The sequence below is a fragment of the Salmo salar genome, chromosome ssa16, assembly GCF_905237065.1.
Source record: "Salmo salar chromosome ssa16, Ssal_v3.1, whole genome shotgun sequence".
In the NCBI taxonomy this organism is placed as follows: domain Eukaryota; kingdom Metazoa; phylum Chordata; class Actinopteri; order Salmoniformes; family Salmonidae; genus Salmo; species Salmo salar.
The window spans coordinates 81,073,404-81,099,385 of record NC_059457.1 but is presented as its reverse complement, the minus strand read 5'-3'; the positions used below and the strand labels follow the sequence as shown (position 1 = coordinate 81,099,385).

General features: G+C 45.9%; 1 protein-coding gene across 2 annotated transcripts in view; it reads left to right on the top strand.

Annotated features, from left to right (window-relative positions):
- Positions 1-25,982, top strand: part of LOC106574937 (receptor tyrosine-protein kinase erbB-4) — a 687,167-nt gene that overhangs the window by 605,095 nt on the left and 56,090 nt on the right. The window contains exons 18-20 of one of the 2 annotated variants that reach the window (XM_045698122.1): positions 12,316-12,438; positions 13,632-13,730; positions 20,821-21,003. In XM_045698122.1, coding sequence (XP_045554078.1) covers positions 12,316-12,438; positions 13,632-13,730; positions 20,821-21,003 — 405 coding nt within the window. Of the gene's footprint in view, positions 1-12,315; positions 12,439-13,631; positions 13,731-20,817; positions 21,004-25,982 lie in introns of both variants that reach the window. The other variant, XM_045698121.1, reaches the window with a different exon arrangement.

Sequence of the window (25,982 nt, the reverse complement as noted above, 5' to 3'; positions counted from 1 at the left end):
TCTCTATTTCCTCTCTCTCTATTTCCTCTCTCTCTATCTCCTCTATATGTCTCCTCTCTCTATTTCCTCTCTCTCTATCTCCTCTATATGTCTCCTCTCTCTATTTCCTCTCTCTCTATTTCCTCTCTCTCTATTTCCTCTCTCTCTATCTCCTCTATATGTCTCCTCTCTCTATGTCCTCTCTCTATCTCCTCTCTCTCTATCTCCTCTATATGTCTCCTCTCTCTATTTCCTCTCTCTCTATTTCCTCTCTCTCTATCTCCTCTATATGTCTCCTCTCTCTATGTCCTCTCTCTATTTCCTCTCTCTCTATCTCCTCTATATGTCTCCTCTCTCTATTTCCTCTCTCTCTATTTCCTCTCTCTCTATCTCCTCTATATGTCTCCTCTCTCTATGTCCTCTCTCTATTTCCTCTCTCTCTATTTCCTCTCTCTCTATCTCCTCTATATGTCTCCTCTCTCTATGTCCTCTCTCTATCTCCTCTCTCTCTATCTCCTCTATATGTCTCCTCTCTCTATTTCCTCTCTCTCTATTTCCTCTCTCTCTATCTCCTCTATATGTCTCCTCTCTCTATGTCCTCTCTCTATTTCCTCTCTCTCTATTTCCTCTCTCTCTATCTCCTCTCTCTCTATCTCCTCTATATGTCTCCTCTCTCTATTTCCTCTCTCTCTATTTCCTCTCTCTCTATCTCCTCTATATGTCTCCTCTCTCTATGTCCTCTCTCTCTATTTCCTCTCTCTCTATTTCCTCTCTCTCTATCTCCTCTCTCTCTATCTCCTCTATATGTCTCCTCTCTCTATTTCCTCTCTCTCTATTTCCTCTCTCTCTATCTCCTCTATATGTCTCCTCTCTCTATGTCCTCTCTCTATTTCCTCTCTCTCTATCTCCTCTATATGTCTCCTCTCTCTATGTCCTCTCTCTATTTCCTCTCTCTCTATCTCCTCTCTCTCTATTTCCTCTCTCTACATCTCCTCTCTCTTTGTCTAACTCTCTATGTCCTCTCTCTCTATCTCCTCTCTCTCTATTTCCTCTCTCTATATCTCCTCTCTCTTTGTCTAACTCTCTATGTCCTCTCTCTATATCTCCTCTATATATCTCCTCTATATCTCCTCTCTCTATATCTCCTCTCTCTTTGTCTAACTCTCTATGAGATTGAGACAGCGATTAGAGAGACAGACAGACAGACAGACAGACAGACAGACAGACAGACAGACAGACAGACAGACAGACAGACAGACAGACAGACAGACAGACAGACAGACAGACAGACAGACAGACAGACAGACAGACAGACAGACAGACAGACAGACAGACAGACAGACAGCGAGACAGAGATTAGAGAGACAGAGAGATATCAATATCTCCTCTATATTTCCTCTCTCTATACCTCCTCTCTCTATATATCTCCTCTATATTTCCTCTCTCTATACCTCCTCTCTCTATATATCTCCTCTATATCTCCTCTCTCTATACCTCCTCTCTCTATATATCTCCTCTATATCTCCTCTCTCTATATCTCCTCTCTCTATATCTCCTCTCTCTATACCTCCTCTCTCTATAACTCCTCTCTCTATATCTCCTCTCTCTATATATCTCCTCTATATCTCCTCTCTCTATATCTCCTCTCTCTATATCTCCTCTCTCTATATCTCCTCTCTCTATATATCTCCTCTATATCTCCTCTCTCTATATCTCCTCTCCCTATGTCTAACTCTCTATGTCCTCTCTCTATGTATATATATATCTCCTTTCTCTCTATCTCATCTCTATATCTCCTCTCTCTATATCTCCTCTCTCTATGTCTCTCTCTCTATATGTATTCTCTCTCTCTCTCTCTCTCTCTCTCTATCTCCTCTCTCTCTATCTCACCTCTCTATCTCCTCTCTCTATGTCTTTCTCCCTCTATGTCCTCTATAGGACTTCTCTCTCTCTCTCCTCTATCTCCTCTCTCTATCTCATCTCAATTCAAATCATTTCAATTCAAGGGGCTTTATTGGCATGGGAAACATGTGTTAACATTGCCAAAGCAAGTGGAGTAGATAATATACACAGTGAAATAAACAATAAAAATTAACAGTAAACATTACACTCACAGAAGTTCCAAAAGAATAAAGACATTACAAATGTCATATTATGTATATATACAGTGTAACGATGTACAAATGGATAAAGAACAAATGGGAAAATAAATAAGCATAAATATGGGTTGTATTTACAATGGTGTTTGTTCTTCACTGGTTGCCCTTTTCTTGTGGCAACAGGTCACACATCTTGCTGCTGTGATGGCACACTGTGGTATTTCACCCAGTAGATATGGGAGTTTATCAAAATTGGGTTTGTTTTCAAATTCTTTGTGGATCTGTGTAATCTGAGGGAAATATGTGTCTCTAATATGGTCATACATTTGGCAGGAGGTTAGGAAGTGCAGCTCAGTTTCCATCTCATTTTGTGGGCAGTGTGCACATAGCCTGTCTTCTCTTGAGAGCCAGGTCTGCCTACAGCGGCCTCTCTCAATAGCAAGGCTATGCTCACTGAGTCTGTACATAGTCAAAGCTTTCCTTAAGTTTGGGTCAGTCACAGTGGTCAGGTATTCTGCCACTGTGTACTCTCTGTTTAGGGCCAAACAGCATTCTAGTTTGCTCTGTTTTTTTGTTAATTCTTTCCAATGTGTCTAGTAATTATCTTTTTGTTTTCTCATGATTTGGTGGGGTCTAATTGTGGTGCTGTCCTGGGGCTCTGTGGGGTGTGTTTGTGTTTGTGAACAGAGCCCCAGGACCAGCTTGCTTAGGGGACTCTTCTCCAGGTTCATCTCTCTGTAGGTGATGACTTTGTTATAGAAGGTTTGGGAATCGCTTCCTTTTAGGTGGTTGTAGAATTTAACGGCTCTTTTCTGGATTTTGATAATTAGTGGGTATCGACCTAATTCTGCTCTGCATGTATTATTTGGTGTTCTACGTCATACACAGAGGATATTTTTGCAGAATTCTGCATGCAGAGTCACAATTTGGTGTTTGTCCCATTTTGTGAATTTTTGGTTGGTGAGCGGACCCCAGACCTCACAACCATGAAGGGCAATGGGTTCTATAACTGATTGAAGTATTTTTAGCCAGATCCTAATTGGTATGTCAAATTTGTGTTCCTTATGATGGCATAGAATGCCCTTCTAGCTCAGCTTAGTGGAAGTCACCTGTGGCACTGATGTTTAGGCCGAGGTATGTATCATTGTTTGTGTGCTCTAGAGCAACGGTGTCTAGATGAATTTGTATTTGTGGTCCTGGCGACTGGACCTTTTTTGGAACACCATTTTTTGGAACACCATTATTTTGGTCTTACTGAGATTTACTGTCAGGGCCCAGGTCTGGCAGAATCTGTGCAGAAGATCTAGGTGCTGCTGTAGGCCCTCCTCCTTGGTTGGTGACAGAAGCACCAGATCATCAGCAAAGAGTAGACATTTGACTTCAGATTCTAGTAGGGTGAGGCCGGGTGCTGCAGACTGTTCTAGTGCCCTCGCCAATTCATTGATATATATGTTGAAGAGGGTGGGGCTTCTCCTCTGTCTATCTCCTCTATATGTCTCCTCTCTCTATTTCCTCTCTCTCTATCTCCTCTATATGTCTCCTCTCTCTATTTCCTCTCTCTCTATTTCCTCTCTCTCTATCTCCTCTATATGTCTCCTCTCTCTATTTCCTCTCTCTCTATTTCCTCTCTCTCTATCTCCTCTATATGTCTCCTCTCTCTATGTCCTCTCTCTATTTCCTCTCTCTATTTCCTCTCTCTGTCTCCTCTCTCTATGTCCTCTCTCTATTTCCTCTCTCTCTATCTCCTCTCTCTCTATTTCCTCTCTCTCTATCTCCTCTATATGTCTCCTCTCTCTATGTCATCTCTCTATTTCCTCTCTCTATGTCCTCTCTCTCTATTTCCTCTCTCTCTATGTCCTCTCTCTATTTCCTCTCTCTATGTCCTCTCTCTCTATTTCCTCTCTCTCTATGTCCTCTATATATCACCTCTCTCTATGTCCTCTCTCTATGTCCCCTCTATATATCTCCTCTCTCTATGTCCTCTCTCTATATCTCCTCTCTCTATCTCATCTCTCTATTTCCTCTCTCTCTATGTCCTCTCTCTATATCTCCTCTCTATATCTCCTCTCTCTATCTCCTCTCTCTATTTCCTCTCTCTCTATGTCCTCTCTCTCTATTTCCTCTCTCTCTGTCTTCTCTCTATATCTCATCTCTCTGTGTCCTCTCTCTATATAGCCTCTCTCTATGTCCTCTCTCCATATCTCCACTCTCTCTGTCTAGCTCCTCTATGTCCTCTCTCTCTATCACCTCTCCCTCTCTCCTCTCTCCATCCAAATCTCTCTCATTTATATTTATATTCCTTTACTCACTTTTCTCTCACTTCTAAGGCAAGGGGCAGATTAATGAAAATATAAGGTCTAAGGCTTTTTGAAGACAGATTAAAAAAAATAGCTTGTCTCTGAGACTGTGTGGAGCTACCAAGGCCTTTCCCAGATTACTCTTTGACCCCTGACCCCTGATTTGAATGTTGACTTCTTGTCTGTCTGCTGGAGCAACACTAATAGGTTTAGTTGTCCCGCTGTGCTTGCTCTGTGGGCTCCACCTCCCCTTCTCCTCTGTTCAGAGCCAAGGGGCAATTTCAGCACCACATGCTAGAGTGGGCCAGTGGACAGCTCCCTTACTTTTTTTTTTTTTTTTTTTTTTTTTAGCAGACGCTCTTATCCAGAGCGACTTACAGTAGAGTGCATTCATTTTTATTACATTTTTACATACTGGCCCCCCGTGGGAATCGAACCCACAACCCTGACGTTGCAAGCGCCATGCTCTACCAACTGAGCTACAGTGGGAGCTACTTGATTTCAAGTCAGGCATTATATTTCCAGTCCCAGGGCACCAGACAGCCCCTCACTGGTCTAGACTCCTAGTCAAGTTTTTGTCCAGGATTACTGGGAATCATCTTTCTTTCATTATTTTATATCATTCTCTCTCTCTCTCGTTCTCTCTTTCTTTCTTTCTCTCTATTTCTCTCTTTCTCTCTATCTCTCTCTCTCTTTCTCTCTCTCTCTCTGCATTTTTTTTCAGAGATAATGGAATACCTTATTTTATGGTTTGGGGGCATTGAGTTTGTTGTTGTTGTTGATGCTGTTGTTGTTGTTGATTCTGTAAATGCCACATTTCAAGCTCTGCATGTGCTGTTGTGTAGTAAGGCTTGGTCAAATCTATCACCCCTCTGCAGTGCCGTGCTGCTCCAGGACCTCATTTGGCACAGGCAGGCTGGGATATTCTCCAGTGGAGTGTGTGTGTGTGTGTCAGAGAGAGGGCTCAGGGCCGTGATAGAGTGGTAGTAGGTTCAGACGCTGAGAGGGCCATGCTGTTGTTATTCATTGGGACTATGACTGGACTGGAGGGCTGTTGGATAACAGAGAGAGTAAATGAATAGAACTCTCTCTCTCGCTCTCTCTCTCTCTCTCTCTCTCTCTCTCTCTCTCTCTCTCTCTCTCTCTCTCTCTCTCTCTTTCTCTCAATTCACAACCTCTCTGTGTCTCTCTCTCTCTTCCTCTCTCTCTATTCCCTCCCTCTTCTTCTCTCTTTCAGTCAATGCTACTGTTGGCTCACTTCCACTAGCAATAGCTCAGGGCTTCCATGCTAGATCAGACACATTATAATGACTCTGAATGACGCTGGATGGGTGTAGTGTGTCATTACAAAGCCAGTCATCCTGTCCTGTTTTATATCCTACTGAATATATAAATATATATATATTATATATCCTACTGAATATATATATATATATATATTATATATATCCTACTGAATATATATATATTATATATCCTACTGAATATATATATACACTACTCAAAAAAATAAAGGGAACACTAAAATAACACATCCTAGATCTGAATGAATTAAATAATCTTATTAAATACTTTTTTCTTTACATAGTTGAATGTGCTGACAACAAAATCACACCAAAGTAATCAATGGAAATCCAATTTATCAACCCATGGAGGCCTGGATTTGGAGTCACACTCAAAATGAAAGTGGAAAACCACACTACAGGCTGATCCAACTTTGATGTAATGTCCTTAAAACAAGTCAAAATGAGGCTCAGTAGTGTGTGTGGCCTCCACGTGCCTGTATGACCTCCCTACAACGCCTGGGCATGCTCCTGATGAGGTGGCGGATGGTCTCCTGAGGGATCTCCTCCCAGACCTGGACTAAAGCATCCGCCAACTCCTGGACAGTCTGTGGTGCAACATGGTGTTGGTGGATGGAGCGAGACATGATATCCCAGATGTGCTCAATTGGATTCAGGTCTGGGGAACGGGCGGGCCAGTCCATAGCATCAATGCCTTCCTCTTGCAGGAACTGCTGACACACTCCAGCCAGACGACACCATTCTGTATACTTCTGGCCCTTCTTTGGACACTGTGTTAACAACCCTCCAGACGAGCTTCAATGCCATACAACTCTCCTTCCGTGGTCTCCAACTGCTCCTAAATACAAGTAAAACTAAATGCATGCTCTTCAACCGATCGCTGCCTGCACCTGCCCGCCTGTCCAGCATCACTACTCTAGACGGTTCTGACTTAGAATATGTGGACAACTACAAATACCTAGGTGTCTGGTTAGACTGTAAACTCTCCTTCCAGACTCACATCAATCATCTCCAATCCAAAGTTAAATCTAGAATTGGCTTCCTATTTCGCAACAAAGCATCCTTCACACATGCTGCCAAACATACCCTCGTAAAACTGACCATCCTACCAATCCTTGACTTCGGCGATGTCATTTACAAAATAGTCTCCAATACCCTACTCAACAAGCTGGATGCAGTCTATCACAGTGCCATCCGTTTTGTCACCAAAGCCCCATATACTACCCACCACTGCGACCTGTACGCTCTCGTTGGCTGGCCTTCGCTTCATAATCGTCGCCAAACACATTGGCTCCAGGTCATCTACAAGACCCTGCTAGGTAAAGTCCCCCCTTATCTCCGCTCACTGGTCACCATAGCAGCACCCACCTGTAGCACGCGCTCCAGCAGGTATATCTCTCTGGTCACCCCTAAAGCCAACTCCTCCTTTGGTCGTCTCTCCTTCCAGTTCTCTGCTGCCAATGACTGGAACGAACTACAAAAATCTCTGAAACTGGAAACACTTATCTCCCTCACTAGCTTTAAGCACCAGCTATCAGAGCAGCTCCCAGATCACTGCACCTGTACATAGCCCATCTATAATTTAGCCCAAACTACTACCCCTACTGTATTTATTTATTTTATTTATTATTTTGCTCCTTTGCACCATATTATTTATATTTTAACTTTGAACTTTCTTCAAATTATAAATCTACGATTCCAGTGTTTTACATGCTATACTTTATTTACTTTGCCACCATGGCCTTTTTTTGCCTTTACCTCCCTTATCTCACATCATTTGCTCACATTGTATATAGTCTTATTTTTGTCTACTGTATCATTGATTGTATGTTGTTTTTACTCCATGTGTAACTCTGTGTTTTGTATGTTGTCGAACTGCTTTGCTTTATCTTGGCCAGGTCGCAATTGTAAATGAGAACTTGTTCTCAACTTGCCTACCTGGTTAAATAAAGGTGAAATAAATAAAATAAATAAAAAAACATGAGGTCTAGCATTGTCTTGCATCAGGAGGAACCCAGGGCCAACCGCACCAGCATATGGTCTCACAAGGGGTCTGAGGATCTCATCTCGGTACCTAATGGCAGTCAGGCTACCTCTGGCGAGCACATGGAGGGCTGTGCGGCCCCCCAAAGAAATGCCACCCCACACCATGACTGACCCACCGCCAAACCGGTCATTCTGGAGGATGTTGCAGGCAGCAGAACGTTCTCCATGGCGTCTCCAGACTCTGTCACGTCTGTCACGTGCTCAGTGTGAACCTGCTTTCATCTGTGAAGAGCACAGGGCGCCAGTGGCGAATTTGCCAATCTTGGTGTTCTCTGGCAAATGCCAAACGTCCTGCACGGTGTTGGGCTGTAAGCACAACCCCAACCTGTGGATGTCGGGCCCTCATACCACCCTCATGGAGTCTGTTTCTGACCGTTTGAGCAGACACATGCACATTTGTGGCCTGCTGGAGGTCATTTTGCAGGGCTCTGGCAGTGCTCCTCCTGCTCCTCCTTGCACAAAGGCGGAGGTAGCGGTCCTGCTGCTGGGTTGTTGCCCTCCTACGGCCTCCTCCACGTCTCCTGATGTACTGGCCTGTCTCCTGGTAGCGCCTCCATGCTCTGGACACTACGCTGACAGACACAGCAAACCTTTCTGCCACAGCTCGCATTGATGTGCCATCCTGGATGAGCTGCACTACCTGAGCCACTTGTGTGGGTTGTAGACTCTGTCTCATGCTACCACAAGAGTGAGAGCACCGCCAGCATTCAGAAGTGACCAAAACATCAGCCAGGAAGCATAGGAACTGAGAAGTGGTCTGTGGTCTCCACCTGCAGAACCACTCCTTTATTGGGGGTGTCTTGCTAATTGCCTATAATTTCCACCTGTTGTCTATTCCATTTGCACAACAACATGTGAAATTTATTGTCAATCAGTGTTGCTTCCTAAGTGGACAGTTTGATTTCACAGAAGTGTGATTGACTTGGAGTTACATTGTGTTGTTTAAGTGTTCCCTTTATTTGTTGAGCAGTATATATTATATATCCTACTGAATACATATATATGCATCTGACTGACTGAAGTATGGTCTCAGTAAACAGACACACATACAGGAACATAGAGATACACACAGGAACATAGAGAGACATACAGGAACATAGAGAGACACACAGGAACATAGAGACACACAGGAACATAGAGACACACAGGAACATAGAAACACACAGGAACATAGAGACACACAGGAACATAGAGACACACTGGAACATAGAGAGACACACAGGAACATAGAGACACACAGGAACATAGAGACACACAGGAACATAGAGACACACAGGAACATAGAGAGACACACAGGAACATAGAGACACACAGGAACATAGAGAGACACACAGGAACATAGAGAGACATACAGGAACATAGAGACACACAGGAACATAGAGAGACACACAGGAACATAGAGAGACATACAGGAACATAGAGACACACAGGAACATAGAGTGACATACAGGAACATAGAGACACACAGGAACATAGAGACACACAGGAACATAGAGAGACACACAGGAACATAGAGACACACAGGAACATAGAGACACACAGGAACATAGAGAGACACACAGGAACATAGAGACACACAGGAACATAGAGACACACAGGAACATAGAGACACACAGGAACATAGAGAGACACACAGGAACATAGAGACACACACAGGAACATAGAGACACACAGGAACATCGAGACACACAGGAACATAGAGAGACAAACTGGAACATAGAGACACACACAGGAACATAGAGACACACAGGAACATAGAGACACACAGGAACATAGAGACACACAGGAACATAGAGAGACACAGGAACATAGAGACACACAGGAACATAGAGACACACAGGAACATAGAGACACACAGGAACATAGAGACACACAGGAACATAGAGACACACAGGAACATAGAGAGACACAGGAACATAGAGACACACAGGAACATAGAGACACACAGGAACATAGAGACACACAGGAACATAGAGACACACACAGGAGCATAGAGAGACACACAGGAACATAGAGACACACAGGAACATAGAGACACACACAGGAGCATAGAGAGACACACAGGAACATAGAGACACACAGGAACATAGAGACACACAGGAACATAGAGACACACAGGAACATAGAGACACACACAGGAACATAGAGACACACAGGAACATAGAGAGACACAGGAACATAGAGACACACAGGAACATAGAGACACACAGGAACATAGAGACACACAGGAACATAGAGAGACATACAGGAACATAGAGACACACAGGAACATAGAGAGACACACAGGAACATAGAGAGACATACAGGAACATAGAGACACACAGGAACATAGAGTGACATACAGGAACATAGATACACACAGGAACATAGAGACACACCGGAACATAGAGACACACAGGAACATAGAGAGACACACAGGAACATAGAGACACACAGGAACATAGAGACACACAGGGACATAGAGACACACTGGAACATAGAGACACACAGGAACATAGACAGACACACAGGAACATAGAGACACACAGGAACATAGAGACACACAGGAGCATAGAGAGACACACAGGAACATAGAGAGACACAGGAACATAGAGACACACAGGAACATAGAGAGACACACAGGAACATAGAGACACACAGGAACATAGAGAGACACACAGGAACATAGAGATACACACAGGAACATAGAGACACACAGGAACATAGAGACACACAGGAACATAGACAGACACACAGGAACATAGAGAGACACAGGAACATAGAGACACACACAGGAGCATAGAGAGACACACAGGAACATAGAGACACACAGGAACATAGAGAGACACACAGGAACATAGAGAGACATACAGGAACATAGAGACACACAGGAACATAGACAGACACACAGGAACATAGAGACACACTGGAACATAGAGAGACACACAGGAACATAGAGACACACAGGAACATAGACAGACACACAGGAACATAGAGACACACACAGGAACATAGAGACACACACAGGAACATAGAGAGACACACAGGAACATAGAGACACACACAGGAGCATAGAGAGACACACAGGAACATAGAGACACACAGGAACATAGAGACACACACAGGAACATAGAGACACACAGGAACATAGAGACACACAGGAACATAGAGAGACACACAGGAACATAGAGACACACAGGAACATAGAGACACACAGGAACATAGAGAGACACACAGGAACATAGAGAGACACAGGAACATAGAGACACACAGGAACATAGAGAGACACACAGGAGCATAGAGAGACACAGGAACATAGAGACACACAGGAACATAGAGACACACAGGAACATAGAGAGACACACAGGAACATAGAGACACACTGGAACATAGAGAGACACAGGAACATAGAGACACACAGGAACATAGAGACACACACAGGAACATAGAGAGACACACAGGAACATAGAGACACACACAGGAGCATAGAGAGACACACAGGAACATAGAGACACACAGGAACATAGAGACACACAGGAACATAGAGAGACACACAGGAACATAGAGACACACACAGGAGCATAGAGAGACACACAGGAACATAGAGACACACAGGAACATAGAGAGACACACAGGAACATAGAGACACACAGGAACATAGAGACACACAGGAACATAGAGACACACAGGAACATAGATACACACAGGAACATAGAGACACACAGGAGCATAGAGAGACACACAGGAACATAGAGACACACAGGAACATAGAGAGACACACAGGAACATAGAGACACACAGGAACATAGAGAGACACACAGGAACATAGAGACACACAGGAACATAGAGAGACACACAGGAACATAGAGACACACAGGAACATAGAGACACACAGGAACATAGACACACACAGGAACATAGAGAGACACACAGGAACATAGAGACACACAGGAACATAGAGACACACAGGAACATAGAGAGACACACAGGAACATAGAGAGACACACAGGAGCATAGAGACACACAGGAACATAGAGAGACACACAGGAACATAGAGACACACAGGAACATAGAGAGACACACAGGAACATAGAGACACACAGGAACATAGAGAGACACACAGGAACATAGAGACACACAGGAACATAGAGAGACACACAGGAACATAGAGACACACAGGAACATAGAGACACACAGGAACATAGAGACACACAGGAACATAGAGACACACACACATACACACGAACACATGAACACACACACGCACTGACCGACAGATATATGGTCTCATTATGGTGTTTGATGACCGATGCTGAGCTGGTTGATTATGTCGGTGATAAACCTATATGAAGGGCCCTGATAGGCTGATTGGCTCATTAAGATAAGTATTGATTGTTCGGCTGATGGAGGTATTGACCATGTGTGTGTGTGTGTGTGTGTGTGTGTGTGTGTGTGTGTGTGTGTGTGCCTCCCGGTGTGTGTGTGCGTTTGTATGTGTGTGTGTGTGTGTGTGTGTGTGTGTGTGTGTGTGTGTGTGTGTGTGTGTGTGTGTGTGTGTGTGTGTGTGTGTGTGTGTGTGTGTGTGTGTGTGTGTATGTGTGTGTGTTCCAGTTGGTGGAGCCCCTGACCCCTAGCGGTACGGCCCCCAACCAGGCCCAGCTTCGCATCCTCAAAGAGACAGAGCTCAAGAGGGTTAAGATCCTCGGCTCAGGAGCCTTCGGCACAGTCCACAAGGTACGGTTGATTGTGCCTCTGTTTGTGAGTGTGCCTTTCATTCATTTGCCTTTCATTATTTTGCCTTTCATTATTCCGCCTGGTTCTGTCCTGATATGACGGATGACAGTGTGACTTTGTGTAATACTGTGTATGTTTGTGAGTGTCTGTCTTTTCTCATTATTTCGGACATTGCTTCTATTCTCTGAGATTGTGGGAAGGGTTTATGTGTCTCCTTTCAGTGTGTCAAAGTGTGTCGATATGACCATAGGAGTGTGTGTTTACCAGTGGTATCTCTCCTTGCCTGTGTATTTCAGGGTATCTGGGTCCCAGAGGGAGAGACAGTAAATATCACAGTGGTATCTCTCCTTGCCTGTGTATTTCAGGGTATCTGGGTCCCAGAGGGAGAGACAGTAAAGATCCCAGTGGTAACTCTCCTTGCCTGTGTATTTCAGGGTATCTGGGTCCCAGAGGGAGAGACAGTAAAGATCACAGTGGTAACTCTCAGTGCCTGTGTATTTCAGGGTATCTGGGTCCCAGAGGGAGAGACAGTAAAGATCACAGTGGTATCTCTCCTTGCCTGTGTATTTCAGGGTATCTGGGTCCCAGAGGGAGAGACAGTAAAGATCACAGTGGTAACTCTCAGTGCCTGTGTATTTCAGGGTATCTGGGTCCCAGAGGGAGAGACAGTAAATATCACAGTGGTATCTCTCCTTGCCTGTGTATTTCAGGGTATCTGGGTCCCAGAGGGAGAGACAGTAAATATCACAGTGGTATCTCTCCTTGCCTGTGTATTTCAGGGTATCTGGGTCCCAGAGGGAGAGACAGTAAAGATCCCAGTGGTAACTCTCCTTGCCTGTGTATTTCAGGTTATCTGGGTCCCAGAGGGAGAGACAGTAAAGATCCCAGTGGTAACTCTCCTTGCCTGTGTATTTCAGGGTATCTGGGTCCCAGAGGGAGAGACAGTAAAGATCACAGTGGTAACTCTCAGTGCCTGTGTATTTCAGGGTATCTGGGTCCCAGAGGGAGAGACAGTAAAGATCACAGTGGTATCTCTCCTTGCCTGTGTATTTCAGGGTATCTGGGTCCCAGAGGGAGAGACAGTAAAGATCACAGTGGTAACTCTCCTTGCCTGTGTATTTCAGGGTATCTGGGTCCCAGAGGGAGAGACAGTAAAGATCACAGTGGTAACTCTCAGTGCCTGTGTATTTCAGGGTATCTGGGTCCCAGAGGGAGAGACAGTAAAGATCCCAGTGGCAATAAAGATCCTGAACGAGGCTACGGGGCCCAAAGCAAACGTGGAGTTCATGGACGTGAGTATTACACCACAACTCTGTGTGTGTGTGTGTGTGTGTGTGTGTGTGTGTGTGTGTGTGTGTGTGTGTGTGTGTGTGTGTGTGTGTGTGTGTGTGTGTGTGTGTGTGTGTGTGTGTGTGTGTGTGTGTGTGTGTGTGTGTGTTGATATTAGTTGAGCTCATTCCATCTTCTGAAACCTCAGTCTAGTCAGGTTGATCAGTTCAGCCCAGAAACTCCTACCCCCAGCGTAATGGCTGACATGTAGTCTATTGCACCAGGTCTGTTAACATCACCAGGTGTTTAGATGGCATATAGCCTTGTCTGTATCACTGGGTAGAGGGTTTGCAGGGAAGAGGACAGATGGAGAGAGGGTAGAAGCCCTTGACTTGCCTTTGAGCCAAGCCTGGGTTGGGGGTAGGATAGAGGATGGAGTAGGATAGAGGATGGGGTATGGGTTAGAGGATGGGGTAGGATAGAGGATGGGGTAGAGGTTGGGGTATGGAATAGAGGATGGGGTAGGGGGTAGAGGATGGGGTAGGGAATAGAGGTTGGGTAGGGGATAGAGGATGGGGTAATGATTAGAGGATGGGGTAGGGGATAGAGGATGGGGTAGGGATTATAGTTTGGGGTAGGGGCTGGGGATGGGGTAGGGTTTAGACGATGAGGTAGGATTGAGGATGGGGTTGGAGATAGAGGATGGGGTAGGGATTAGAGGATTGGGTAGGGATTAGAGGATGGGGTAGGGATTAGAGGATGGGGTAGGGCTTAGAGGATGGGGTAGGGATTAGAGGATGGGGTAGGGAGTAGAGGATAGGTTAGGCATTAGAGGATGTGGTAGGGAGTAGAGGATGGGGTAGGGATTAGATGATAGGTTAGGCATTAGAGGATGTGGTAGGGATTAGAGGATAGGGTAGGGTTTAGAGGATAGGTTAGGCATTAGAGGATGGGGTTGGGGATAGAGGATGGGGTAGGGATTAGAGGACGGGGTAGGGATTTAGAGGATGTGGTAGGGAGAGAAGGATGGGGTAGGGTTTAGAGGATGGGGTAGGGATTAGAGGATGGGGTATGGAATAGAGGATGGGGTAGGGTTTAGAGGATGGGGTAGGGGTTAGAGGATGGGGTAGGGTTTAGAGGATGGGGTAGGGGTTAGAGGATGGGGTGTGGAATAGAGGATGGGGTAGGGCTTAGAGGATGTGGTAGGGATTAGAGGATGGGGTAGGGTTTAGAGGATGGGGTAGTATAGAGCATGGGAGAGGATGGGGTCGGACAGAGGATGGGGTAGTATAGAGGATGGGGTAGGAGAGTGGATGGGGTTGGGGATAGAGGATGGGGTAGGATAGAGGATGGGGTAGGGATTAGAGGATGGGGTAGGATAGAGGATGGTGTTGGGGATAGAGGATGGGGTAGTATAGAGCATGGGAGAGGATGGGGTCGGACAGAGGATGGGGTAGTATAGAGGATGGGGTAGGGATTAGAGGATGGGGTAGGATAGAGGATGGGGTAGTACAGAGGATGGGGTAGGACAGAGGATGGGGTAGGACTGAGGATGGGAGAGGATAGAAGATGGGGTAGGGGTGAAGGATGAGGTAGGACAGAGGATGGGGTAGGACAGAGGATGGGAGAGGATGGGGTAGGACAGAGGATGGGTATAGAGGATGGGGTAGGACAGAGGATGGGTATAGAGGATGGGGTAGGACAGAGGATGGGTATAGAGGATGGGGTAGGACAGAGAATGGGGTAGGATAGAGGATGGGGTAGGACAGAGTATGGGGTAGGACAGAGGATGGGGTAGGACAGAGTATGGGGTAGTAAAGAGGAAGGGGTAGGGTAGTAGATGGGGTAGGGATAGAGAATGGGGTAGATTAGGGGATGGGGTAGGGTAGAGGATGGGGTAGGATGGAGGAAGGGTTTGGGGTTAGAGAATGGGGTAGGATGGGGGGTGGGGTAGGGGTAGGGGTTAGTGGATGGGGCAGGATAGAGGATGGGGTAGGGTTGAGGATGGGGTAGGACAGAGGATGGGGTAGGATAGAGGAAGGGTAGGGTAGATGTGGTAGGGATAGAGAATGGGGTAGGAAGGGGGATGGGGTAGGGTTTAGGGGATGTGGTAGGATAGAGGATGGGGTAGGATAGAGGATGGGGTAGGGTTTAGGGGATGTGGTAGGATAGAGGATGGGGTATGATAGACGATGGGGTAGGGTTTAGGGGATGTGGTAGGGATTAGAGGGTGGGGTATGATAGAGGATGGGGTAGGGTTTAGGGGATGTGGTAGGATAGAGGATGGGGTATGATAGAGGATGGGGTAGGGTTTAGGGGATGTGGTAGGATAGAGGATGGGGTATGATAGACGATGGGGTAGGGTTTAGGGGATGTGGTAGGGATTAGAGGGTGGGGTATGATAGAGGATGGGGTAGGGTTTAGGGGATATGGTAGGATAGAGGATGGGGTAGGATAGACGATGGGGTAGGGTTTAGGGGATGTGGTAGGATAGAGGATGGGGTATGATAGATGATGGGGTAGGGTTTAGGGGATGGGGTAGGATAGAGGATGGGGTAGGATAGAGGATGGGGTAGGATAGACGATGGGGTAGGGTTTAGGGGATGTGGTAGAATAGAGGATGGGGTATGATAGACGATGGGGTAGGGTTTAGGGGATGTGGTAGGATAGAGGATGGGGTAGGATAGACGATGGGGTAGGGTGGAGGATTCGGGTAGGGTCTATCAAGTATGTTGGTTGGAGAGAGAGGCATTTTGCCAAACCTAATTGAAAAGCCCCATCCTCCCTTTCTTCTCCCTCCTTCCTGTCTCCCAGTGGATGGCGTTGGACATCCAGAGCCCACATGGTTCCCCAGTTTTTAAACTACAATCTAAAAGCAGGCCCACAGGCTGCCACTGGGACAGTTAGAGACAGACCAGGAGCCAGCAAGCTGTTCTCCCTCACACACACACACATAAACACACACACACTGCTTAGCATCATTCACTGTCTGGAAGTGGATGTGTGTATCTGTGTGTGTGTGTGTGTGTGTGTGTGTGTGTGTGTGTGTGTGTGTGTGTGTGTGTGTGTGTGTGTGTGTGTGTGTGTGTGTGTGTGTGTGTGTGTGTGTGTGTGTGTGTGTGTGTGTGTGTGGGTGTGCGTGGGGAAGCGGAGAAGTCAGGCGGATGGTAATGGAGGTCACCGCTCAGAAAGATGAGAGAGATATCCCTAAACACACACTCTCGTCACACACACACACCACCTCATATATTAGCCCTCATATCCTAGTACAGAAGCACACTCCCTTCTAACAACTGTCAGGGCCTCCTGTCACCCAACAGAGACTCACAAAGCCACTTGTTTTCTTCCTATGTGAGTGTCTGGTTCAGACTTCCACGACCATTTTTAGCTGTACTCTGGGCTTGTATAATGTGCTGTAGTTTTATGAAGTGGAGATGTAATGCTGCTATTTTACCCCGGTGTTAAATCAGAGCACTGTCGGTGCCAAAGGGACCTCTCTCCTGCCTGCACTGTGCCGGGATTAATCTACTCTCCACCGCTGAGCCACTCTCACCTCTTTTAGAATCTAAATGTAAAGGCCCTTCATCTATCAAGCCCCCGGCAGCTTTAAAATACCCTGCTCTTTGTGCAGAGAATGTAGCAGTCAGCCACGCTATGTGTAGCAAGATGGGAGTCAGCCAGGCTGTGTGTAGCTAGAGAGAAGATAGAGGGAGGCTGTGTGTAGCTAGAGAGAAGATAGAGGGAGGCTGTGTGTAGCTAGAGAGAAGATAGAGGGAGGCTGTGTGTAGCTAGAGAGAAGATAGAGGGAGGCTGTGTGTAGCTAGAGAGAAGATAGAGGGAGGCTGTGTGTAACTAGAGAGAAGATAGAGGGAGGCTGTGTGTCGCTAGAGAGAAGATATAGGGAGGCTGTGTGTAGCTAGAGAGAAGATAGAGGGAGGCTGTGTGTAGCTAGAGAGAAGATAGATGGAGGCTGTGTGTAGCTAGAGAGAAGATAGAGGGAGGCTGTGTGTAGCTAGAGAGAAGATAGAGGGAGGCTGTGTGTAGCTAGAGAGAAGATAGAGGGAGGCTGTGTGTAGCTAGAGAGAAGATATAGGGAGGCTGTGTGTAGCTAGAGAGAAGATAGAGGGAGGCTGTGTGTAGCTAGAGAGAAGATAGAGGGAGGCTGTGTGTAGCTAGAGAGAAGATAGAGGGAGGCTGTGTGTAACTAGAGAGAAGATATAGGGAGGCTGTGTGTAACTAGAGAGAAGATATAGGGAGGGTGTGTGTAGCTAGAGAGAAGATAGAGGGAGGCTGTGTGCAGCTAGAGAGAAGATAGATGGAGGCTGTGTGTAGCTAGAGAGAAGATAGAGGGAGGCTGTGTGTAGCTAGAGAGAAGATAGAGGGAGGCTGTGTGTAGCTAGAGAGAAGATAGAGGGAGGCTGTGTGTAACTAGAGAGAAGATATAGGGAGGCTGTGTGTAACTAGAGAGAAGATATAGGGAGGCTGTGTGTAGCTAGAGAGAAGATAGAGGGAGGCTGTGTGTAGCTAGAGAGAAGATAGATGGAGGCTGTGTGTAGCTAGAGAGAAGATAGAGGGAGGCTGTGTGTAGCTAGAGAGAAGATAGAGGGAGGCTGTGTGTAGCTAGAGAGAAGATAGAGGGAGGCTGTGTGTAGCTAGAGAGAAGATAGAGGGAGGCTGTGTGTAGCTAGAGAGAAGATAGAGGGAGGCTGTGTGTAACTAGAGAGAAGATAGATGGAGGCTGTGTGTAGCCAGAGAGAAGATAGAGGGAGGCTGTGTGTAGCTAGAGAGAAGATAGAGGGAGGCTGTGTGTAACTAGAGAGAAGATAGATGGAGGCTGTGTGTAGCTAAAGAGAAGATAGAGGGAGGCTGTGTGTAGCTAGAGAGAAGATAGAGGGAGGCTGTGTGTAGCTAGAGAGAAGATAGAGGGAGGCTGTGTGTAGCTAGAGAGAAGATAGAGGGAGGCTGTGTGTAGCTAGAGAGAAGATAGAGGGAGGCTGTGTGTAGCTAGAGAGAAGATAGAGGGAGGCTGTGTGTAGGTAGAGAGAAGATAGAGGGAGGCTGTGTGTAGCTAGAGAGAAGATAGAGGGAGGCTGTGTGTAGCTAGAGAGAATATAGAGGGAGGCTGTGTGTAGCTAGAGAGAAGATAGAGGGAGGCTGTGTGTAGCTAGAGAGAAGATAGAGGGAGGCTGTGTGTAGCTAGAGAGAAGATAGAGGGAGGCTGTGTTTAACTAGAGAGAAGATAGATGGAGGCTGTGTGTAGCTAGAGTAGAAGTCAGCCAGGCTGTGTCTAGCTAGAGTAGAAGTCTGCCAGGCTGTGTGTAGCTAGAGTAGAAGTCAGCCAGGCTGTGTGTAACTAGAGAGAAGATAGAGGGAGGCTGTGTGTAACTAGAGAGAAGATAGAGGGAGGCTGTGTGTAGCTAGAGAGAAGATAGAGGGAGGCTGTGTGTAACTAGATAGAAGATAGAGGGAGGCTGTGTGTTGCTAGAGAAGATAGAGGGAGGCTGTGTGTAGCTAGAGGGAGGCTGTGTGTAGCTAGAGAGAAGATAGAGGGAGGCTGTGTGTAGCTAGAGAGAAGATAGAGGGAGGCTGTGTGTAGCTAGAGAGAAGATAGAGGGATGCTGTGTGTAGCTAGAGAGAAGATAGAGGGAGGCTGTGTGTAGCTAGAGTAGAAGTCAGCCAGGCTGTGTCTAGCTAGAGTAGAAGTCAGCCAGGCTGTGTGTAGCTAGAGTAGAAGTCAGCCAGGCTGTGTGTAACTAGAGAGAAGATAGAGGGAGGCTGTGTGTAGCTAGAGAGAAGATAGAGGGAGGCTGTGTGTAGCTAGAGAGAAGATAGAGGGAGGCTGTGTGTAGCTAGAGAGAAGATAGAGGAAGGCTTTGTGTAGCTAGAGAGAAGATAGAGGGAGGCTGTGTGTAGCTAGAGGGAGGCTGTGTGTAGCTAGAGAGAAGATAGAGGGAGGCTGTGTGTAACTAGAGAGAAGATAGAGGGAGGCTGTGTGTAGCTAGAGAGAAGATAGAGGGAGGCTGTGTGTAACTAGAGAGAAGATAGAGGGAGGCTGTGTGTAACTAGAGAGAAGATAGAGGGAGGCTGTGTGTAGCTAGAGAGAAGATAGAGGGAGGCTGTGTGTAGCTAGAGAGAAGATAGAGGGAGGCTGTGTGTAGCTAGAGAGAAGATAGAGGGAGGCTGTGTGTAACTAGAGAGAAGATAGATGGAGGCTGTGTGTAGCCAGAGAGAAGATAGAGGGAGGCTGTATGTAGCTAGAGAGAAGAAAGAGGGAGGCTGTGTGTAGCTAGAGAGAAGATAGAGGGAGGCTGTGTGTAGCTAGAGAGAAGATAGAGGGAGGCTGTGTGTAGCTAGACTAGAAGTCAGCCAGGCTGTGTCTAGCTAGAGTAGAAGTCAGCCAGGCTGTGTGTAGCTAGAGAGAAGATAGAGGGAGGCTGTGTGTAGCTACAGAGAAGATAGATGGAGGCTGTGTGTAGCTAGAGAGAAGATAGAGGGAGGCTGTGTGTAGCTAGAGAGAAGATAGAGGGAGGCTGTGTGTAGCTAGAGAGAAGATAGAGGGAGGCTATGTGTAACTAGAGAGAAGATAGATGGAGGCTGTGTGTAGCTAGAGTAGAAGTCAGCCAGGCTGTGTGTAGCTAGAGTAGAAGTCAGCCAGGCTGTGTGTAGCTAGAGTAGAAGTCAGCCAGGCTGTGTGTAACTAGAGAGAAGATAGAGGGAGGCTGTGTGTAACTAGAGAGAAGATAGAGTGAGGCTGTGTGTAGCTAGAGAGAAGATAGAGGGAGGCTGTGTGTAGCTAGAGAGAAGATAGAGGGAGGCTGTGTGTAACTAGAGAGAAGATAGATGGAGGCTGTGTGTAGCTAGAAAGAAGATAGAGGGAGAAATGATGGTGAATGGGGGCCGGTCAAAGGTGTCTGTGACACACACACCCTGGCATTCACTACACTGCACTACACTACACTACACTACACTACACTACACTGTCAACACCCATCACTTGTATTTCCCCTTCCACCTGTGTGCACATGGCTGTTTGCTCTGTATTCTCCCTCCCTCCGTCCACAGTGTTATGTCAGATTCCCCCAGGCCTGAGTCCCTATCTATCCCCACCAGGAGGCTCTGATTATGGCCAGCATGGAGCACCCCCACCTCGTCCGTCTCCTGGGGGTCTGCCTGAGCCCCACCACACAGCTGGTCACCCAGCTCATGCCCCACGGCTGCCTCCTCGACTACGTCCACGAACACAAGGACAACATCGGCTCTCAACTGGTGCTCAACTGGTGTGTCCAGATCGCCAAGGTAGGATGGCACTGGGGCTGAGGGAGGGTGTGTGTTTGTGAGTGTGTTTGCGTGTTTGGTCAGTGTTCAGCGCAATTCAGAGTCCACAGACGCAGAGATCCATTGTGACATAGCTACGTGGCTCTACCACCATCCGCGGGGAGGCACAGCCGACCGTGCACCTCCCCAAATTCACAACCATCGCGACTCCACGTACACTTCCTCTATTCATTTCAATGTGTAACAGCTGGAAAAATAGCTTGAGCTGCACTGAGAATTCAAAAAGTACGAAAGCCAACGGTCCAATGTTCTAGAACACAGCTGTGTGTACACCTACACATTTTGGACTTTGATAGGCGTTTTACACTTGAGCTGAATGATCTTAAATCCTGTTTCCATAGAACAACATGGCTATACCTGAGGAATGCTATCACTCTACAACAATCAACCATTTCCCAACAATATCAATATCACCACTTCTTTAGCAATAAGTGACAGAATCCAGAACCCCAATCTCTCTCTCTCTCTCTCTCTCTCTCTCTCTCTCTCTCTCTCTCTCTCTCTCTCTCTGTGTGTATCTGCCTCTCTCTCTCTGTCTCTCTCTCTCTCTCTCTCTCTGTCTCTGTCTCTATCTCTCTCTGTATCTATCTCTCTCTGTATCTATCTCTCTGTCTCTCTCTATCTCTCTCTGTCTCTCTGTCTCTCTCTCTCTGTCAATTCAAATCATTTCAATTCAAGGGGCTTTATTGGCATGGGAAACATGTGTTAACATTGCCAAAGCAAGTGGAGTAGATAATATAGACAGTGAAATAAACAATAAAAATTAACAGTAAACATTACACACACAAAAGTTTCAAAAGAATAAAGACATTACAAATGTCATATTATGCATATATACAGTGTTGTAACGATGTACAAATGGTTAAAGTACACAAGGGAAAATAAATAAGCATAAATATGGGTTGTATTTACAATGGCGTTTGTTCTTCACTGGTTGCCCTTTTCTTGTGGCAACAGGTCACACATCTTGCTGCTGTGATGGCACACTGTGGTAATTCACCCAGTAGATATGGGAGTTTATCAAAATTGGGTTTGTTTTCGAATTCTTGTGGATCTGTGTAATCTGAGGGAAATATGTGTCTCTAATATGGTCATACATCGGGCAGGAGGTTAGGAAGTGCAGCTCAGTTTCCACCTCATTTTGTGGGCAGTGTGCACATAGCCTGTCTTCTCTTGAGAGCCAGGTTTGCCTACGGCGGCCTCTCTCAATAGCAAGGCTATGCTCACTGAGTCTGTACATAGTCAAAGCTTTCCTTAAGTTTGGGTCAGTCACAGTGGTCAGGTATTCTGCCACTGTGTACTCTCTGTTTAGGGCCAAATAGCATTCTAGTTTGCTCTTTTTTTTTGTTAATTCTTTCCAATGTGTCAAGTAATTATCTTTTTGTTTTCTCATGATTTGGTGGGGTCTAATTGTGCTGCTGTCCTGGGGCTCTGTGGGGTGTGTTTGTGTTTGTGAACAGAGCCCCAGGACCAGCTTGCTTAGGGGACTCTTCTCCAGGTTCATCTCTCTGTAGGTGATGGCTTTGTTATGGAAGGTTTGGGAATCGCTTCCTTTTAGGTGGTTGTAGAATTTAACGGCTCTTTTCTGGATTTTGATAATTAGTGGGTATCGACCTAATTCTGCTCTGCATGTATTATTTGGTGTTCTACGTTATACACAGAGGATATTTTTGCAGAATTCTGCATGCAGAGTCACAATTTGGTGTTTGTCCCATTTTGTGAATTTTTGGTTGGTGAGCGGACCCCAGACCTCACAACCATGAAGGGCAACGGGTTCTATAACTGATTCAAGTATTTCTAGCCAGATCCTAATTGATATGTTGAATTTTATGTTCCTTGTGATGGCATAGAATGCCCTTCTAGCTCAGCTCAGTGGAAGACACCTGTGGCACTGATGTTTAGGCCAAGGTATGTATAGTTTTTTGTGTGCTCTAGGGCAACGGTGTCTAGATGGAATTTCTATTTGTGGTCCTGGCGTCTGGACCTTTTTTGGAACACCATTATTTTGGTCTTACTGAGATTTACTGTCAGGGCCCAGGTCTGGCAGAATCTGTGCAGAAGATCTAGGTGCTGCTGTAGGCCCTCCTCCTTGGTTGGTGACAGAAGTACCAGATCATCAGCAAACAGTAGACATTTGACTTCAGATTCTAGTAGGGTGAGGCCGGGTGCTGCAGACTGTTCTAGTGCCCTCGCAATTCGTTGATATATATGTTGAAGAGGGTGGGGCTTAAGCTGCATCCCTGTCTCACCCCACGGCCCTGTGGGAAGAAATGTGTGTGTTTTTTGCATATTTTAACCGCACACTTGTTGTTTGTGTACATGGATTTTATAATGTCGTATGTTTTTCCCCCAACACCACTTTCCATCAATTTGTATAGCAGACCCTCATGCCAAATTGAGTCGAAGGCTTTTTTTAAATCAACAAAGCATGAGAAGACTTTGCCTTTGTTTTGGATTGTTTGATTGTCAATTAGGGTGTGCAGGGTGAATACATGGTCTGTTGTACGGTAATTTGGTAAAAAGCCAATTTGACATTGGCTCAGTACATTGTTTTCACTGAGGAAATGTATGAGTCTGCTGTTAATGATAATGCAGAGGATTTTCCCAAGGTTGCTGTCTCTATCTCTCTCTGTATCTATCTCTCTCTGTATCTATCTCTCTCTGTATCTATCTCTCTCTGTCTCTCTCTCTCTGTATCTATCTCTCTCTGTATCTATCTCTCTCTGTATTTATCTCTCTCTGTATCTATCTCTCTCTCTGTATCTATCTCTGTCTCTGTATCTATCTCTCTCTGTATCTATCGCTCTCTGTCTCTCTCTCTCTGTATCTATCTCTCTCTGTATCTATCTCTCTCTGTCTCTCTCTCTGTCTCTATCTCTCTCTGTATCTATCTCTGTCTCTGTCTCTATCTCTCTCTGTATCTATCTCTCTCTGTATCTATCTCTCTCTGTCTCTATCTCTCTCTGACACTGCATCAGGTATCGTTTGAGTTCCGCTATTAGAGCAGCATTAGACAGGCTTTCACCAGCTCGCCGCAGGCTTGCAGGCTGTCAGTGATAAGAGGCCTGCAGGCTAACGTGCTGCTATCGCCAGCAAGCTCCCATTCCCTCCACTCCCCGTGATGGATGATTTAAATGAGCTTGAGGAACAGAGTACTTAAGCAGGTACTTATTGAAGTAATTGGATTCGATTTAACTTGTGGTGGGGAGAGCGGCTGGAGAGCTGGGGTAAAGTGTGGGAAAGGGAGAGGGATATGGGGGTTGTAAGGTGGGCAGGGAGGAGATGACCCTTACCATTAAGGCATTCATTTGAATAGGGAGTACGGCATCTGTATTAGGATGAGGGTTGAGGATGTCCTAATATGGATGATGTACTTACCATTCACCACTCAGCCACTCCCCATAGAAGTAGGGACGAGGAAGGAATGGTCTGGTGAAGCGTGAGCTTGTATCAGGCTAAAGGCTGTTCTGGCTGGAAGCATGGGATAGTTTTTGATAGTGTTTGCTGGGTCTATTGGGTTGATCAGGTGAAATCCTTTATTGGATAATGGTAATGTGATGATGTGAAGGTAGCCTGCTGTTGTCACTGATTTTCTGATAGACTGTTTTAAAATCAGCCAATAAATCAGTGAAGAAATCTGTAACACAATGCGTTGTATACCCAGTCATTCACCCCCACATGTTGTGGCAACAGTGGCAACAGTGGCTGAGAAAAAATGGAATGAAAAAATGTTAGATGATCCTCCTACCCTCCTCTGGCTTGCTGTACATTATTCCAGAGTTGTTCCTCAAGGTCAACCTGAAGTGATTATAAATCTCATTGGCCACCTCTTCTTGCCTCGAGTACCTTCTGATCAATCTCATTGGCCAAGTGTTTCTCTCCTCAGACATCCCAATCACATACACATGAACACACTCACACAAACATACACTCACATGAACATACACTCACATGAACATACACACACAAACATACACTCACATGAACATACACACACATGAACATACACACACATAAACATACACTCACATGAACATACACACACATGAACATACACACACATAAACATACACTCACATGAACATACACACACATGAACATACACACACATGAACATACACATACATGAACATACACACACATGAACATACACACACATGGATATACACACATGGACATATGCATGCATGCCCACACACAGGCCCCACTCGACATACACACACACACACATAGCCCCCCACCGACACACACACACACACACACACACACACACACACACACACACACACACACACACACACACACACACACACACACACACACACACACACACACACACACACACACACACACACACAGATATCTGTGGATGTGAGCAGACTCAGTTGGTTTTTCTCTCCCCCAGTCAGACACAACAGAGTGGATCATGGTGCTGTAATGGTGGGGAACCCTGCAGCGAGAGAGAGAGAGAGAGAGAGAGAGAGAGAGAAAGAGAGAGAAATGGAGACAGTATACACCATGTGTATCCCGTACATATGACTAATAACATTTTTTACTTGCAAATACAAACATAAAAATTGCAAGAAAACTGTATTGATGTTCAGAGAAAAAAATATATATATGCATTCCATTCTCAGCATCAACAAAACTCTCTCTATCCTCTATCTTGTTAGGTGTGTTCAGGTGTGTTGTCCACACCCACTAAATGGCCACACCTGATCTTAATGAGTACTTGTTTCCTTGGAAATGGGGTCTGTTTGAATAGACTAAAACGAACAACTTGTATGAGTAAATAAATATTTCATGCTAGCTCCATCCTGGTGGCGCAGTGGAACAATTTCATGGACAGAGAAGAGAAGATCATTGGCTGGAATCTCACTGATGGCGTGTCACAATAAAAAAAAAATGTGTTCACATGATTAATGCCTAAAGAAATGTAT